This window comes from Ptychodera flava, chromosome 5 (assembly GCF_041260155.1).
Source record: "Ptychodera flava strain L36383 chromosome 5, AS_Pfla_20210202, whole genome shotgun sequence".
Taxonomy (NCBI): Eukaryota; Metazoa; Hemichordata; class Enteropneusta; family Ptychoderidae; genus Ptychodera; species Ptychodera flava.
This window is the reverse complement of record NC_091932.1, coordinates 46,244,657-46,262,160: the sequence shown is the minus strand read 5'-3', so window position 1 is coordinate 46,262,160 and position 17,504 is coordinate 46,244,657. Positions and strand designations below refer to the sequence as shown.

Genomic DNA, 17,504 nt, shown 5'->3' with positions numbered 1-17,504 from the left:
AAACACAAAAGACATTAACAAAGGGAGCAAATCCTACTGAAAACACCAATAGAAATCTACAGCCTGAATGTTAAAGCTGCCGAAAAATATGTTTCAGAAAAGAAATTATTTGATTACATATGACTGAATAAGCTTAATTAGCCCTGAAATTTACATATGCAAATGTTGTCATGATGTAAAGAAATGTGAAATAAGTAATGCCTAGACACCTCATTTACATTGAAATCCGAGTTCTGAGTGCAGCAATGACAAAACTAATTTCAAAGATTTGAACATGTAAATGTCATCAAATTATTTGAACCAGCTTGAATGGTGCAAAAGCAACTGACATTCTGGTATATGTACATCCTATTATCATTTGAAAAATGTGGAATCACTGTAAAACTTGCAAACTAAATTTTAACGTATCATAAGTGACTGAAACAAAGATTTTTTCACGAAAATGAGGAAAATTGCAAAATTCTATTTGATTATAATTTGAACAGCTGTGTATGACATATTCAGACCGATATATTTGGACTCTACTTAACGAAAAATGAGGAAAAAGTTGCATCAATGATACCAAATTACCATTCAATTAAATTTTCTATAGATGTGTATGACATATTCAGACTGATATATTTGGATATATATTGAGGAAAACACTGCATCAATGATACAATACTCCCATTATATTTTCTACAGATGTGAATGATATATTCAGACTGGTATTCTTGGACCAATACTTACTTAAGTTGATATATATGGAGGTATATGCTAAATAATACAATACTCAGATTTGATTATATTTCCTAGAGATATCTATGATATATTCTGACTATTGTAGTTGAACTCCTTCTTAAGTTGATAAATATTGAGGAAAATACTGCATTTTATTGTTACAATACTCCCATTTGATTATATTTTCTATTGATGTACTGGTATATAATATATTCAGACTGATATATTTGGACTGATACTTTGGTAGACAAATACAGACTGATATATTTTTGACTCCTACTTAAGTTGATCAATATTGAGGAAAATACTGCATTTTATTGTTACAATACTCCCATTGGATTATATTTTCTATTGATGTACCGTACTGGTATATAATATATTCAGACTGATATTTGGACTGATACTTTGGGAGACAAATACATACTGATATATTTTTGACTCCTACTTAAGTTGATCAATATTGAGGAAAATACTGCATTTTATTGTTACAATATTCCATTGGATTATATTTTCCATAGATGTGTATGATACATGTCAACTGATATACTTGGACCCATACATAAGTTGACAAATATAGACTAAGGTAAATTTTGCTTCAATAATACAATACTCATATTTGATTAGCTTTTCTATAGATCTATAAGATATATTCAGACTGATATACCTTGACCCATGCTGAAGTTGACAAATATATAGGTAAATTCTTCATCAATAATACAATACTCCCATTTGTTTTCTATAGATGTATATGATATATTCATACAGGTATATTGGACTCCTACTTAAGTTGACTAACATCGAGAAAAATACTGCATTATACTGTAATAATACTACCATTTGGTTATATTTTCCATAGATGTGTATGATATATTCAGATTGATATGCTTGGACCCATGCTTAAGTTGACAAACAATAATTCAATACTTACCTTTGATTATATTTTCTATACATGTGTATGAAATATTGAGACAGGTATATTTGGACTCATACTCAAGTTGAACAATATTGAGTAAAATACTGCACTGTATTGTTACTCCCATTTGATTATATTTTCAATATTTATATATGATATATTCAGACAGATATACTTGGACCAACGCTTAAGTTGACAAATATAGAGGTAGATTCTGCATCAATAATACAATATTCACATTTGATTTTATTTTCTAAAGATGTGTATGATATATTCAGACTGATATTAGTTTCACCCTTGCTTAAGTTGACAAATATCGATGTAAAGTCTGCATCAGTGATACCATGCACCCATTCAAATATATTTTCTATGTGTGTGTATGTTATATTTGGACTTATCTGTCATACAGAATTTTTCATAAGTTGTTTTCATTGTGCTTATAAATTTGTAATTCTAATACATCCATTACTACATATTTTGAAATTGAATCTTTCCACTCTTGTGCCATCATTGGACTTTACCATGATATTTCAGCAAATTCATAATTCGCTGTTCATAATTGACAAATATTCAATCTATCTGAGTGTCATGATAAAGAAGGTAAATTGTCAAATCTTTTCACATCAAACCCAATGTTTTCACAAGAAATCATAAGGCACATAACATGTATAATTTTTAGGATTATTTTCATACTTTGCTGTGAAGATCAAACTCTTTTGTTTTCTATCCCTGAATATTGAGAATAAAGATGGCAAACTAGTATTTCAAAATGAAATTGGTTTTTTGTTTTTGCTATTAAGCCTGTGTATTAAGTCAAAAGACCATCTAAAATACGTTTTAAAAAAATTATTAGGAAAGTTTGGTTCTTTCTTAATTTCTTTTTCATTGCTATCCACTGATTCAATTTTCCTAAAGTCGTGACATATGTTAAAACATAATTATCATTTTTAATTTACTAAACTCTATCACTGTCAGCATCTGATGACATATCTGTAGTTGGTCCATAAATGTAATGCCATTAGTGTTGTTTAAGCAAGCAGCACCATGACCAAAGTAGTTCTGATGTGATTTTTCACAGAACATGAACACAAAACCTATTGGATTCAATCTCATCTGGTGTACAAACATTTTGAGAAATTTATATTGACAATTTTAGGTTACAGGGTTCCATGGATAATTTGTAACATGATATAGATACATGTGTATATGATTTTTTATTGGAGAAGACAGTTTATGACACTGCATTCAGACTTGACAACCAACTATACATGTACTTGACCAACCACATTTTTAAGAAAAATCACAAGCAGTATCAGAGCAGGTGTTTGTGCAAAAAACATTTCACAGAACAAAATATTATTACACAGAATGAACCTGATAATTTACTGACATATATGAATTGACACAATGTAAAACTAAAATTTTGGAATTGGCTTTGAGTGACTGGGAATCAGAAAACGGTATATGTTATCGGTATCTGCTTGAAATATATGCTTGTTATATAAGCACATCATAATGCTGAGTCTGTGTATGACAGTTTTTACCAATATCCTTGAACCGCATGGATCTGTCAATTAATGCTACAACAACAAAATATCATGGGACTTGTAATTTGCTTACAAAATCCACAAAATATTTTCCAAGAATTGCTAGTAGTTGCGCAGGAAATAATGGCGTTGAAGGTCTGAAAAGTATACAAATGAAATTTACCTTGTTCTCAAGCTTTCCCCAAAGATCCCACAATGCATTGACAACTGAAGCAGTTGCTAGGTGCATGACACCCTTTTCAGGTCCGAGCTAAAACAGAAAAGAACATTTGATGTAAGTTATCTATTTTTAGACATACCAGTATTTTAAGAAAGGTAGGTGACAGAGAGAAAAAAAGAGGCCATTAAAAGTTTGAAACTGTAACATTGAAGAAACAACAGTTACTCTCCACATGAAGAGACATATCCGTTGAGCTGCACTTGTTTCAGATATATTGACCCATTGACAACAGGCGTTTGGGAAAATGCATGCATGTGTGTGTGTGTATGTATATATATATATATATATATATATATATATATATATATATATATATATATATATATATATATATATATATATATATATATATATATATATAATACCTATATATATATATATATATATATATATATATATATATATATATATATATATATATATATATATATATATATATATATATATATACACCGGTATATATACCGGTGTGTGTGTGTGTGTGTGTGTGTATATATATATATATATATATATATATATATATATATATATATATATATATATATATATATATATATATATATATATATATATATATATATATATATATATATATATATATATTGTTCTCGAGCTTTATTGACAATATGACTGTCAGGCCCGATGAAATTTCCAACTGTATTGTTAGATTAGCCAATGGGAAAGCAGTAGGGCCAGATGGCCTTGCTGCTGAGCATATCAAGTATGCACACAACTGTGTACACCCTTTGTTGTCACTTTTATTTACAGCTGTACATGTTCATGGACATTTACCATCTGCTATGCTAGATACTACCTTGATACCAATTGTTAAAGACAAAACCGGTGATATAACTTGTGCTAAAAATTATCGCCCTATTGCCATAGCTACAGCCATTTCAAAGTTATACGAAATTTTACTACTTGATAGATGTAAGCATTATCTTGGTACAAGCGATCATCAGTTTGGATTTAAAACTGGTCATTCGACTGACATGTGTATTTTTCTGTTAAAAGAAGTCATTGATTTCTATAATCGCAACAATAGTCCAGTCTTTATGTGCTTTTTAGATGCCACTAAAGCGTTTGATAGGGTCAATCATTGGACCCTCTTTCGCAAGCTGATTGACAGACGTGTTCCTGTGTATATTGTTCGCGTTTTAGTATTTTGGTATCGCAAACAAGAATTTTGTGTCAAATGGGGTAACGCTATTTCTGAGAGTTTTACTGCAAATAATGGCGTTCGACAAGGGGGGATTTTATCTCCTCGTTTATTTAATGTTTATATGGATAATTTGAGTGATTCACTTTGTAAAACACAAATTGGCTGTCACCTTGCTGGCAATGCGTTAATCATTTCCTTTATGCTGACGATATTGTCTTAATTTGTCCCTCTGTGAAGGGTTTGAACAAACTCTTGGAAACAAGTCGTCATTATGCTATGTCTCACGACATTGTCTTTAATCCAAACAAATCCAAGTGTCTGTCTATTTTACCAAAACATTGCAAAATAACATGTATTCCACATGTATATTTGAACAATTCCACCCTTTCATTTGTGAGAAAACACTCATATCTTGGTATTGTTTTAAACCATTTGGGTAACGACATGGATGATATTAAACGACAAATGAAAAGCTTTTATGCTAATGCGAACTCCCTAATCCGTAAGTTTTACAATTGTTCATTTTCTGTCAAAATTCATTTTTTTAAAGCATACTGTTCAAACATGTGCTGTGCACATTTCTGGAGTGTATTTACACAGAAATGTATTAACGATGTTCGAGTGTCATATAATAACGCTTTCAGAATCCTACCTGGTATTAAACGTCGCTTAGATATTTCAGAAACCTTTGTCAGCAACCATATTATGACCTTTGGTAGCAAACAACGCATGCTTCGTTCTAAATTCTATGTTAGATTGCATAAAAGCACAAATACCTTGATTAAAGCAGCTCTATCTGTCGATGTTGTAAGGCAAAGTGTCTTTTGGGCAAAGACTGTTTCAGATTGTTTTTAATTCTGTATTTTTAAAAGCTCTTTTAGTGTTTTCATTTTTTTTGTATTGTTTGGTGATGCGGGCGTTAGCTGTTTACTGTCTTGTTTTTTTTTTTTTTTACATTTGAGCAAGTACTCGAAATAAAGATTATATATATATATATATATATATATACAAAATGTATACAATGTGCCCTCCCGGTTATCACCATAATGGCTTTATGGCAACCTCTGAACTTGGGCACAGAGAGTACGGTTATATATATATATATATATATATATATATATATATATATATATATATATATATATATATATATATATATATATATATATATATATGATTTATATATATATATATATATTTATGATTTAAAATACAATCATGCACCTTCAAGTCAAGAAAACCACAAAAGAGCAAGCAGACAACAAGAATAGTTGAATACCAGTACATATTAATTTGCATAGGTTGTCATATTCATATGGTAGTCCTTGCTTCTTTTAAGGCACTTGTACATGTAAGACAAGTCAGTCAAAATGATATTCACTGTCAAGACCGGCCGAACAAAAGTGGACATACCCATCTCAGCTGGGAATCACTGGTCAGCTTCCTCCAAAAGCCAGCAAAATCATCATAAATGTCTGACAACTTCTGACCAATCACAATGGATGCTAATGCATTGACGGCACCAGCAACTTAAGAAATTAAGAGAGTAAAGTCAAGTTACATGGTTATAACACACAGAGCAAGAGCTTTATTAATTTCCTATAAGAAAAACACCTTGATCGATGTACCTTCAGACAAACAGCAATATTTAGTTTACTTTTTATGGTGTGTCATGGGACCAGAATAGTGTACTTTTCTGCTGCTCAAAAATTAATAGACTGAAATTTTCTGAAAAAAGTTAAAAGGAAAACAGTTGTGACGTCGATGATTTATTTGATTGTTTTGAGGTGAAAGAAATACTGAAGCTGTACAACTTAACTAAAGATGAATAGATGCTAATTGTTTGCATATAGTGCACAAGCCTTCAGTACCACCGACTGGGGAGATATCTTTCACAAAGAACCTACAGGTGTGTGGCTGACTCAATTTTATGATATTTGTACACAAAAAGTGTATACCTCATTTTAACAATCTTAATTTGCGTATATTTGCATGTCACTTGTTAAAACAAACAACCATAGCCCATCATGAGACAAAATCCTGCAAGGAAATTCAAAATACAAACTTTGTTGTGCAAGCTCTGATGGTTTTTGATTTCAAGTTCAAGTTGTCCAAGTTGTGTCGGTGAACTGTGTGAGCTCATCATTTGTCATATCGCAACATTGTGCCTTCATTTTCACCGACCAAAATAAAACCACTGATTTTCATTAATTACTGCTGTGTCAGTTTGATATAGGGTAATAGCTGCTTCTACAGAGCCCCATTCAAATGCTGGTCTTACACACAAATGTTGACATCACACACAGTGGTCTCTGGACATGACATGTTGATTTAAACAGTTATTTATTGTGCTGTTTTTACTGGATAACTGGTGAATAAAAGTGTGCATATAAATAAAGTATTTCACACATTCCCTGAAAAGACAGGGCCACTGTTCGTATATGATTGTCAGCTTGTTTTGAGAACCATTTCAGTTATGGTTTGATGTTACTACTTTGGGACCTCTGCCTCCTCTTTAGTCTTTTACAGCTACAGCTGGTGCTAGGTCTGGCCGTGAAAATGGTCTGTCCGGTGTATAATCCACAAATCATGGATTTTTCCACACCACACAAACATTATGATCAAAACACCACCAGGGATACCTCACACAAAGTTATTCAAATGCATACAAAAATCATATGGAGGAACTTGAAACTGTTTCTTTTCTTTAACACAGTATCTCAGCTGAGAGAATTTTGCATGAAGAGTGAATTTCTCTGAGGAGAAGTAGAAGTGAGAGGACAACAAAATTAAATAACATTTATCAGCCGTAGACTGATGTCAATTTACACATTTCACTCAACGAGAACTGTTGTTCTTGTCTCAGTGAAATGCAATGCACAATAAAGTCATATTTATTTTACTGACAGCACAATTTGAATTGTAATACATGTACAATGCAGCTGTAAATTGGTAGACCTCACATTAGACCATGAACAGGAAGAATTCCTAGACTCTGTTTTCAACAAGATTGCTGAAAATCATGCCTCAAAGGATGGAACTTATCGCCAAATTTATACCAATTGGGAAGTGAGAGGGTGTGAGAGACACAAAATTTAAACAAATGACATCATAGAAGCATCACTCACCAAGCGGATGCGGTTTCAGTTGCAATACTCTATATCACGTCAAAACCACACAATCATTTTTATTTATTCAATCCATCATCCAACAGGCGAACGCCCAATTACAGGATGAGGTACCCATGAGCCACTACCAAATGGAGCAATTAAGAGTAATGGTTTTAATTGACAATAATTCAATTCACAGTGCTTATTAATATTTTGACACCCCACTCATTCAATGGAATGGCTCTTCAAAATTCAGCCCCATCCAACAAACAATCTACCGGTATAATAAAATTTTGTAATTATGTAATAAACTACCAGAAACTACTGCAATTTTTAATTTGCTATTAAAATCAAAACCTACTGAAAGATGATATGGTGGAAAAATATTTATATTTTATTATTTTGTTTTGAGCATCTTCTTTAATCATAGTATCCATAAAACGATAACATCAAGTAAAATTTTTTGTGTGTTAATAAGCTAGCTGTTAAACCAAAAGATTGAAAAATTAGATCCTTTAATATTTGAGAACACCCATAAAAATTTACTGAATTAGCAGAGTTCATCCTTTACTCACTCACCAATCTGATTTCCATTGCCAATTGTAAATGTGAGTCCATGGCCCTGCTTTGTATCACTGGAGTCTGTACTGATAATAACATACACACAGGAATAATCAGGATCTGTATGCTGTGAAGAGTTGACAGACAGACAGGAACTTTAGCAACACACAATTATGCACATGTCTACTGGCAGTGCAGTGGTGTATAGGTATCCATCCTAAATATGAACTTTTTTAAGACTGTAGGTTTCTGGTGTTTTTTGCCTTAAAATTTTCAGGAAACATAAAAATTCATATAATTTTCACTTGAGGTACTGTAAATAGCGCCTCGGGGACAGACATTTGGACTCTCAAACTTTTACAATTCTTTTCTGATCTACTACTTGTGGGGGCTTATTTTGAAGCTCTCGGAGAAAGAAAACTTTCACCAGCTTATTTTTTCGAAAATCGAAAATTTTATATTTTCTCCATAGAGTTAACACAGGGATCGCGGCCATTTTGAATTTAAAATATTGGTAAATCTTGGTAATTTGTTTCTCTAGTACCAAATGATTTTTATTCTTGATTTTGAACAGTTGAAAAGATACCTTAATGAAGGTTTGAGTAATTTCAAGTCTTTCACTACCTTAATTTCTACATGACAGCTGTGCACTCTGTAAACTTACATCACACTTGCCTTATATTGGCTGATATTCTAGATGGTAAACTGGTACTAATGGCAAAGTTTGAAAAATCTTTTTCAAGGTATCTGCTCAAAATTTGAGTCAGACCACAACATTGTGGTGATGTTAGGAATTTATTGCAATTGCTAGAGAACAATCTACAAAATACCGGTATGCAGATATCAAAGTTGCTGCATAACAAGCGAAGACTAAAAGAAGATTTTCCATTGCAATCAACAAAAAACTTTGAGACAATATGGCTAAATATTATAAAATAATCATTTGACCCACTACATGTATGTCATCAACAAGTTGATATTGAGTCCTGTGGGCATGTGAAATTTAATATACATGTGTGTGGCAAGTAATAAAACATGTAATTTTGTTTGTGCATAATGCCATTTGCAATTCCAAATGTCTGTACTGCCAATAAGTAACATCCAATTACTATTAATGACAAAAATGTTACCCATGCTGGTCAAATGTAATTAGAATCACTAAACGTCTCAAATTCTCAGTTGCTATCTACGCCTTCCGTAATACTCTATAGAACTACCGGTACATACATAAATTTGATCTTGTTTGTCAGCATTCTAGGGTAAATTATTTAAAACAGCGGATGAAGTAAAAAACCTTCGTTTATTTTTAATATAAAGAATTAAATCTAAGTGCACAGGCTTTTTTCCGAAATACAAATTAAACCTTACTGTAGAAATATCATGGTCTCAGCCAAGGACATTTTACAGTAGGTTAGACTTCATAAGAGTCATTGTGTGAGAATCATCTGACATCACCTGAACTTAAATATTTGATGTTTGTCCATACTTTTCACCTAAAACATCTCATTTGTTAATTTAGAATTTTCAGGACTTTTCAAAGTTTCAATTGAACAGGCCTTAGACCTCTTTTTTACATCCACGATACAAGAGACCATTCTATGAAAGCAGAAACTAAAGGCATCTTGGTTTACCTTTATGTAAGCACAGTCCATCTGTCCTAGCTCATTCCTCCCTTGTACTGACAAATTTTAAATTAACTTTCTCCTATACTATATTGCTTTGGGCCAAACATCCCATATTAAAATGTTCCATTTTAACATTCATGAAAGTGGCAACACTGTAGGCCGATTACAGTTCACATTAAAGGAGTGTGCTCCTACAGTACATGCTCATACAGCACATATTTTATTAAAAGATATCAACCAAAACAAAAATTGCGAATGGTAAAAAAGTTGACATATCAGTTCACAAAAATATATTTGCAGTATTTACCGTATGATGGCTACCACGTATTGGTCACATGATATTTTGAGCAAACATTTGTGGACTTTAATATAGAATGATCATTTTTGTCTGTATGTTATGAAGAAAAATAGTGACAACATCACTGTTCGCTCCCATATATTTATCAAAACAAGTCAACAATTGTATGAAACATGGACATACATATACAGACAGACTGACATACACAGACTGGCACAGAGTGATGACATTGACCCAAGTGTGCCTTGGCCCATGGAGAGTAGCAAAGATATAACAAACAGCTGAAAGTAATCATAAAATAGTCAAGTATAGGCCTATACAGGCACTGAGAGTGAATATGTTACAGCAATTTGATTAGTTTCTTTTCCTTTTCTACTTCTGTGATAATCTTTAAGACAATCAATCTGCAAGGCAGTTTATGTATTGACAAATATGTTATCTTTTACAAGCACACAGCAAACTGTTCTTGATTTTTCATTTACAATATTTGACATAGACTGAAATACATAACATGCAACCAATGTTTACACTTTGCCCATACACCAGATACATGGAGAAATTTCAACATACAATCATCAACTCAGAAACCCTACATGGAAAAGTAAACATTGTTTTCTTCCAGAACAGCTGGTGCATCCACATCTGGAACAACTTACAAACTTAACCAATTACACAAGGATGATGACACAAGAGATAAAGTTAAACTGTGGTGAACTTGACTATTCCTTTCGAATCCTTACCTAACTTGACATCTTAAACTAAAATACACTGCATAGTTAATTGCGCACAAAAATACATCGGGGTGGACCATTTGATAAGGATGGTGTCAGGAAGATTGATGAGGTACATTATCTTTTTTATCCAATCCATTGTACATTCTTTTTTCCCCACTCTCCCATCTTTTCTTTTTGTCAAACCTTCTCTGGCTGAATTTTTTATTGGTATTTGTTTGGAATTTTTCAAATTCTGCCAGGATTTTTTTACTGCATTTCAACACCAAATACAGTTTACCATATCGAATGCTTACTAAATAACCACATTATATACCGGTACTCTTAGTTCCAGTAGGTATAAAATTACCAAAAAAAATCTTAAGAATACAAATGAAAGATATCCCAGTAACACTAACAGTTTCGCAAAGTTGCCCCAAAAATTCAAAATTCCGGATTTCAACTTAATTTCAATATATCTTATTAAGAAGAACTGGTTTATTAAATATCAAAGCAATCAGACTGGTAAATTTTGAGAAACAAATTTTTTGACCAAAAATGAGAAAAATTGCCCCCAAAATACAAAATTGCAGATTTCATCCTAATTTTAAATATATCTAATTAACATAAACCCTAGGAACCTGTACACTAAATATCAAAGCTACCAGATCAGAAGTTTTAGGAGAGAAAATCTTTTTGACCAAAAAAGGCAAAAGTTGCCCCCAAAATAAATAAAAATTGCCCGTTTCAACATACCTTCAATACATTATATTGAGATTAATCTTAGATACCTGTATACCAAATATCAAAGCTATCAAATCAGTAGTTTTTGGATAAAAATATTTTTTATCAAAATTTGGAAAATTGCCCCAAAATTACAAATATGACAATATCAATACAATTTGTACAAGCATGACTGAGGTCATCCTGAGGAACATGAATATCAAGTTTCATAGCAATCAGACGAGCGATTTCAGAGAACAAGATTTTTTTGACTAAAAAAGGAAAAAATACCCTAAAAATACAAACATGCAAATTTAATCCCAATTTTTGCACACATAATTTAGAATACCTAAAGAAATCTGCATACCAAGTTTCAACCAAATCTGACCAATGCTTACTGAGTTTTAGCCATTTGCAGGATTTTTCCTTTTTTTCCCCTCATTTGCATATTTTTGGCACTGACATGTTCATTTGAACAAATTCACATCTCCACCCCTAGGTGCACCTGTACACCAAATACTAGACAGTAGGTGCTACGGTTTAGGAGTTTTTGATGTGGACGGATGAGGACGGACATACATACATACATACATACATACGTACATACATACATACATACCGTACATACAGACAACATTTGTCCACCTTATAAGAATACCTCCCATTTGCATATATACATATGCATATATGGGAGCTAAACATATCTTTGACAAGCATTTCCTCTCGCTTCAGTACAGTGTATCTGTTGGGAACATTGTGAAACAGAAAGGTTTAGTGTGTTTATCTCATTCTAAAAAGGACAACCTGACATAAAAAATAGGAATTGTTTAAAGAAATGATAGAAATGGTATTTCTTGATATGAAAATGAGGAACAAGAAAGTGAGAAGAGTGACCGAGGATGATATTCAAAAAGACAGCAGTGTTTGAAGATTGAGCAGCTGACAATTTGCTGAGAATAACATGTATAAGTTTGTTTGATTTTCCACAATTTCTCTTGCAGCCGTTTGACATCTTTGCCCCAAAAGATCTGTATCAAGCATTTGCTGACAGAAGCTTCACAGGGTGTTTTGTAGATGATGTTTGTGCTTTGATAGCAAAATGTATTGTAAGTCTGCAGTGAGAAGTACGAGTACGAGTTCAGTGTGAAATTTCATGAAACAAGGATGTTTAAAGTCATCACAATTTTCTGTTTCCTGTTCTTTCAGCTTGATAGCTACACATTTCAATAAATTTTGTCACTTAGGAAATTCATAAAATGTTAAAATTTCTAGTGGGTGCTCATCTCACTGATATCAGCTGATACAAAGGACTGGTTTTAACCCTCTATGTGCCAAAGTCAATTTTTTTCACCTAAAAAATATACTGCAGATAATTTTTTTTTCAGATTAAGACAATTTTTTTTCAGATTTTTCACTGTTTTGATCAAAAACTGTAGGCAATGAAAAGTTATGTCCATTTGCTCAAAAATTATTGTAATAATTACGAAAAAATTCATAAAAATTGGCAAAATGTTGCACTAGAATTTTGGTGGGAAAAATCATAGCACTCAAAGGGTTAAGGAAATGAGAGTTACTGTTTTAATTTGATGACAGCACGATGATTGAGGATGCTGTTTCACTGAGGATGCTGTCTCATTTTAAAGAGGAAATGTTTGTCTAATGATAAGCAATATTGTTTTATTAGCCGGAAACAAACATCATCATGGAACTTTTCATGTTCTGGCACACTAACTTTAGGCATCTTTCGTTCCATCACTCTGCTAAGTAGGCTTGGTTGCAAGCCTGTGATTTGTGAACTTGTGAGTGGGGTGTACGCAATGATTTGTGTTCTGTTTTCATGTGAAACACGAGTGAGGTTAGGGGTTGAAGGGACACAGGGAAGTTTCACCCAAATTCAGCAGAAACTAACTTACTATTGAACAGACTCAATGGTACAGTATGGCATTCGATAGCTGGAAAAACCTTACCTGGGCTGCCAAATTTTGAATAGGTTTGTATGAAATAGAAAAGACACAAGAGAATGTGTTGTGCATGATTTTATATTTTTTTTTAATTCACCGGCTGGAACCAAGTCAAATTTCCTTTTTCTAAGCTTTATAAGTGAAATTTTACGAGGGACAATAGCATTACTTGTTTATCACTTTCAATCTTTAATTAACACCATTCACTTGGCTAACTTGGCCTGCAAAGCCCAGGGGTGGCTTCAGACTTTCTATTTGACTGAAAGTTTCAGTCCTGTGTGAGTGTTGTGTCATCCCCTACCTTTACATGAAATGGTCAGCACGGAGCACCCAAACAGTACTGAATCTTTTAGTCTACAGCTTTCTACAAAGGAGACAGGTTAGCATCAATGAAGTTGTAACAATTGTCATGGCTGCAGATGGCGTACCTTCATGTTTGAGAATAATATTAGATTGCAAGTAGTGCATACTGGGATTTGTCACAAATTGTAAATAAAGAGTATATTTATAAATTTGTACTTATTCTGTTATAGCTGAGTTTCCTATGAGCCTATGTAGTTTTAATGTATCATTGTGTCACTGATAAATGTGCCTGTACAGTAGGTATGGATGAGGTGAACTAAAGTTTTGGGCTCAATTTTTAGAAAAGTTTAGATGAGAATCAAAATATAATCATTCTGCAGCATGTCAGTGTCTCACAACAGAACTGGTATTGCTGCATAAACAAAATATGTAGGAGTGTAAAACTGAGCATGGTGTAGTTCAGCCCTGGGTCCATTAGCAGTGCACAGTAAGTGAGGCTACCCACAATTCCCCTTGATTTGTGTGCTCAGACATTATTTGCTAAAGGCTTCTTCAATTTTATCAGTTTCTGAACAATTTGAAACTTAGAATTTAATTTAAGGATTATTGGTTAAAACTATGTTCCAAAATTATTGATCATGTTTAAAATTCAGGAGTAAATTGAATGAGAAGTCGATGTTTGGAGGTGCTAAAAATTGTACACTTGTCAAGGTAAAGTTATCAGCAACTAAGATGGTCTCATCATACCACCTGTCAGACATGCAAATTTCCTTTGTTACAAACATTAAAAAAAATCAATACCCTTTCTTTTGCCAACACAGATGCAACTTATTCCCTTAGTTTCCTTGAAAATATTGCATATGGCTGTCAAAAATCTATGATGACAAAATTACAAAATTGCTATCTCCTCTGCGGAAAAGGGGTTGATCTTCTCATTATTCACAGTGAGAAATTAGAGAATTATGATTATCAAAACTATGGTCCCAGAATTTTGAAATATGGACCGAGCTGTTCTGTGTACAGAAGAAATTTGCTCTAGTTCAGTGAGTGATCTCCGTGTGTACGGATCATGGAGAATTGTGGGTAGCCTCACTTACTGTGCAGTGGCAGTCACACACAGATGCTGCATACCCTTAGTATAAAGTGTCCAAGTGTAAACCACCCTATTGTTCAGGGCCAGGGAGATGTGTGATTTACGGTAATTCATATAGATGGGCAAGGGGTGTAAGCAAATGTTTTGGGAAGGGTTCCTCACACAATTTGAAAAGGTAATTGATTTGATAGAACTCCCATTGTTTGTGAAAGCAAACAACCCACTACTCACTCTCAGAGTCTCAGAGAGGATTTGGGATATATTGGAGTAGGATTAGTCCATTACAGCTGTAGGTAGGGGTAGGGTAACTGACACACATGTGGAGTGTTCAGTGTTGAGAAACAATTTTTTCCAAGTATACCACATTGGCCAAGCGCCTACAGTTGGGGTTACTGTGATCGTGGAGGTACATGCTGTGGTTAGGCAAAGACTTGTGATATTATGTCAAAAGCATTTGGCCAATAAACTCTTTTTCTGTCATGCAATTCTATCTGCTTATACAGACAGGAGTGGCAGAAATTTATCCCGAATTACTATGTCATGAACAGCAAGGAACACGAGACCAAAAGGAGAGAAATTTCGGGAGAAAATCTCCCGATCGGGAGAAAAATTGACCTCCTGATCAAGAAAATTTCTCCAAATAACAGAGACTTCTTTTGATAGAATAGTTCTGTGTAATTTAATGTACATTCATTCAAAAAAGTGTACCAGTATATTCATCATCAAATTTGAGGGTGGGTTTACCATTGTTCCGAAAAAGTTCACCATTGCTTTCTTTGCATATTTTCACATTTGATACCCTCTGTAGAAAAGGCATACAGCAAATTGTTACTTTACACTGAAAAATGTATTTCCGCAGTGTGGATCAATTCCATTTGTACCTTTTAACGTTAAAGTCATGTCCCGGAATACATTCATTAATTTAACATTTTGAAACTGTTACACATTTTAGACAAAATCTCTGAATCGGGAGATTTCTTTCATTTTAGAGAAAAACTGTCATCGAACAGCTGTATCTAAATACATAACACATTTCTAGGAATCTCCCGATCGGGAGAGAATCCCCCTTGTGGTCGAGTGTGCCTTGCTGATGAAGTTCGAGCACTGGTATTCGTGGGCTGGGTAGTCTGCTTGATCATCAAATCGATCGCCTGCTCAGTACTATGCCCTTAACGCAACCACAGGTGCCTGGGGTTGTCGCTGTACATTCATGTACGCTGGCAACCCCTGAGGCACCTGTGAACGCAACTAAAATACCAAAATTGCTTTAGAGGGCAGAGCACTGAGCAGGCGATCGACTAATCGAGCAGACTATCCAGCTCACAGGTCCGTGTAGTTGCCGTGTAGTATACAGAGAGAGAGAGATGTGTACTACACTGTACTACACGGCAACTCCACGGACCTGTGATCCAACCCACCACGATTGCCTGTGTCAGTTCGATCGGTCCGGCGCCAAGACACGCCCCTTCCAGTACCATTCGCTATATGGGAAATGTTGACTGGGATCCAGTCGGTTTGGGGTCCAGTTGTAGCTCCGCGTGGCAGGGCTGTATGTTACCGGCTATAGGCCTCCAAGAACATAGGTAATGGTGCGAGGCTAGGCTGTAGCCGGTAACACACAGCCCCGCCACGCACAGCTATAGGTCTAGTCGTTCTGAAACCTGTTGGCTGTGCTACCCATCCCATTTCAGTATCCCCCGATTTTCACACTCCGTAGTGGTGTGGCCGAAGTACGAGATGATTATTCTATATTGCAATGCAGGACTATTCTTAATTTATCCTACCATGGCATCCGAACCGTGGGCTTCCAGAGAAGTTGGAAACCTTACGTCCTTCACTTCAACTCGAGTGACTTTCGCACTGTACGCTTCCATGTTGTTTTGCTGTGAATTGTGGGTAAGATTCAATGTTGCCGTCCGGTCCGATGGCTACTTTAGGGAGCCGTCATTATTTATGGCCTGGGGATCGGAGGAATGTGAGGGGGTCACTTAATAAATTGAAAACTTCAAGTTGGTCACTCAAAATGTGGAGAGGAAGATGGGGGGGGGGGTATTCAATTTTTTTTGCGCGAAATAAATTGAAACACCTCTCAGATTGCACTATTGCACACATCAATTTCTCAAAATTTTCAATACGACAGGGGGAACCCCCTCTCGTGCTCTTCCCATGGGGTGTTCTAACAGTTTCACTTAGTAAAACAAAACAAATTAAAAACACCTCTCAGATTGCACCAGACTACACCATTCCACACATCAATATCTCAACATTTTCCACGCAAGGTAGGGGAAAGCCTTCTCTAACACTTCCCCTCAGCCTCTCGCGTGTGCTCCCCCCCCCCCTGTACTCTGAAACACTGCGCGCCCAGTCAGTAGACTTGGTTTAAGGTAGTATGCACCTCGAAAGTGAAAGACTTAAACTTTTGCTCTAACTTTCCTCAAGGGATCTTTCAACCATTCTCTTTCAAAATCAAGAATAAAAATAGGGGGTCACCGTGCAAATTTTGGTACTAGAGAAACAAATTACCCAAGATTTACCGATATTAGAAATTCAAAATGGCC

General features: G+C 34.4%; 1 protein-coding gene across 4 annotated transcripts in view; it reads right to left on the bottom strand.

Moving 5' to 3' along the window:
* The window catches only part of LOC139134115 (mitochondrial enolase superfamily member 1-like), a 103,371-nt gene extending 86,537 nt beyond the window's left edge, over positions 1 to 16,834 (bottom strand). For 2 of the 4 annotated variants that reach the window (XR_011552721.1, XM_070701030.1), the window contains exons 1-4: positions 16,731 to 16,834; positions 8,252 to 8,360; positions 5,976 to 6,091; positions 3,344 to 3,430 (exon numbers count right to left, since the gene is read on the bottom strand). Coding sequence is in view for 3 of the 4 variants with exons in the window: in XM_070701030.1 (XP_070557131.1) it covers positions 3,344 to 3,430; positions 5,976 to 6,091; positions 8,252 to 8,360; positions 16,731 to 16,820 (402 nt within the window). In the remaining variant the exon portion in view is untranslated. The remainder of the gene's footprint in view (positions 1 to 3,343; positions 3,431 to 5,975; positions 6,092 to 8,251; positions 8,361 to 16,730) is intronic. The other 2 variants (XM_070701031.1, XM_070701033.1) reach the window with 1 other exon arrangement.
* Between the last annotated feature and the right edge of the window lie 670 nt (positions 16,835 to 17,504).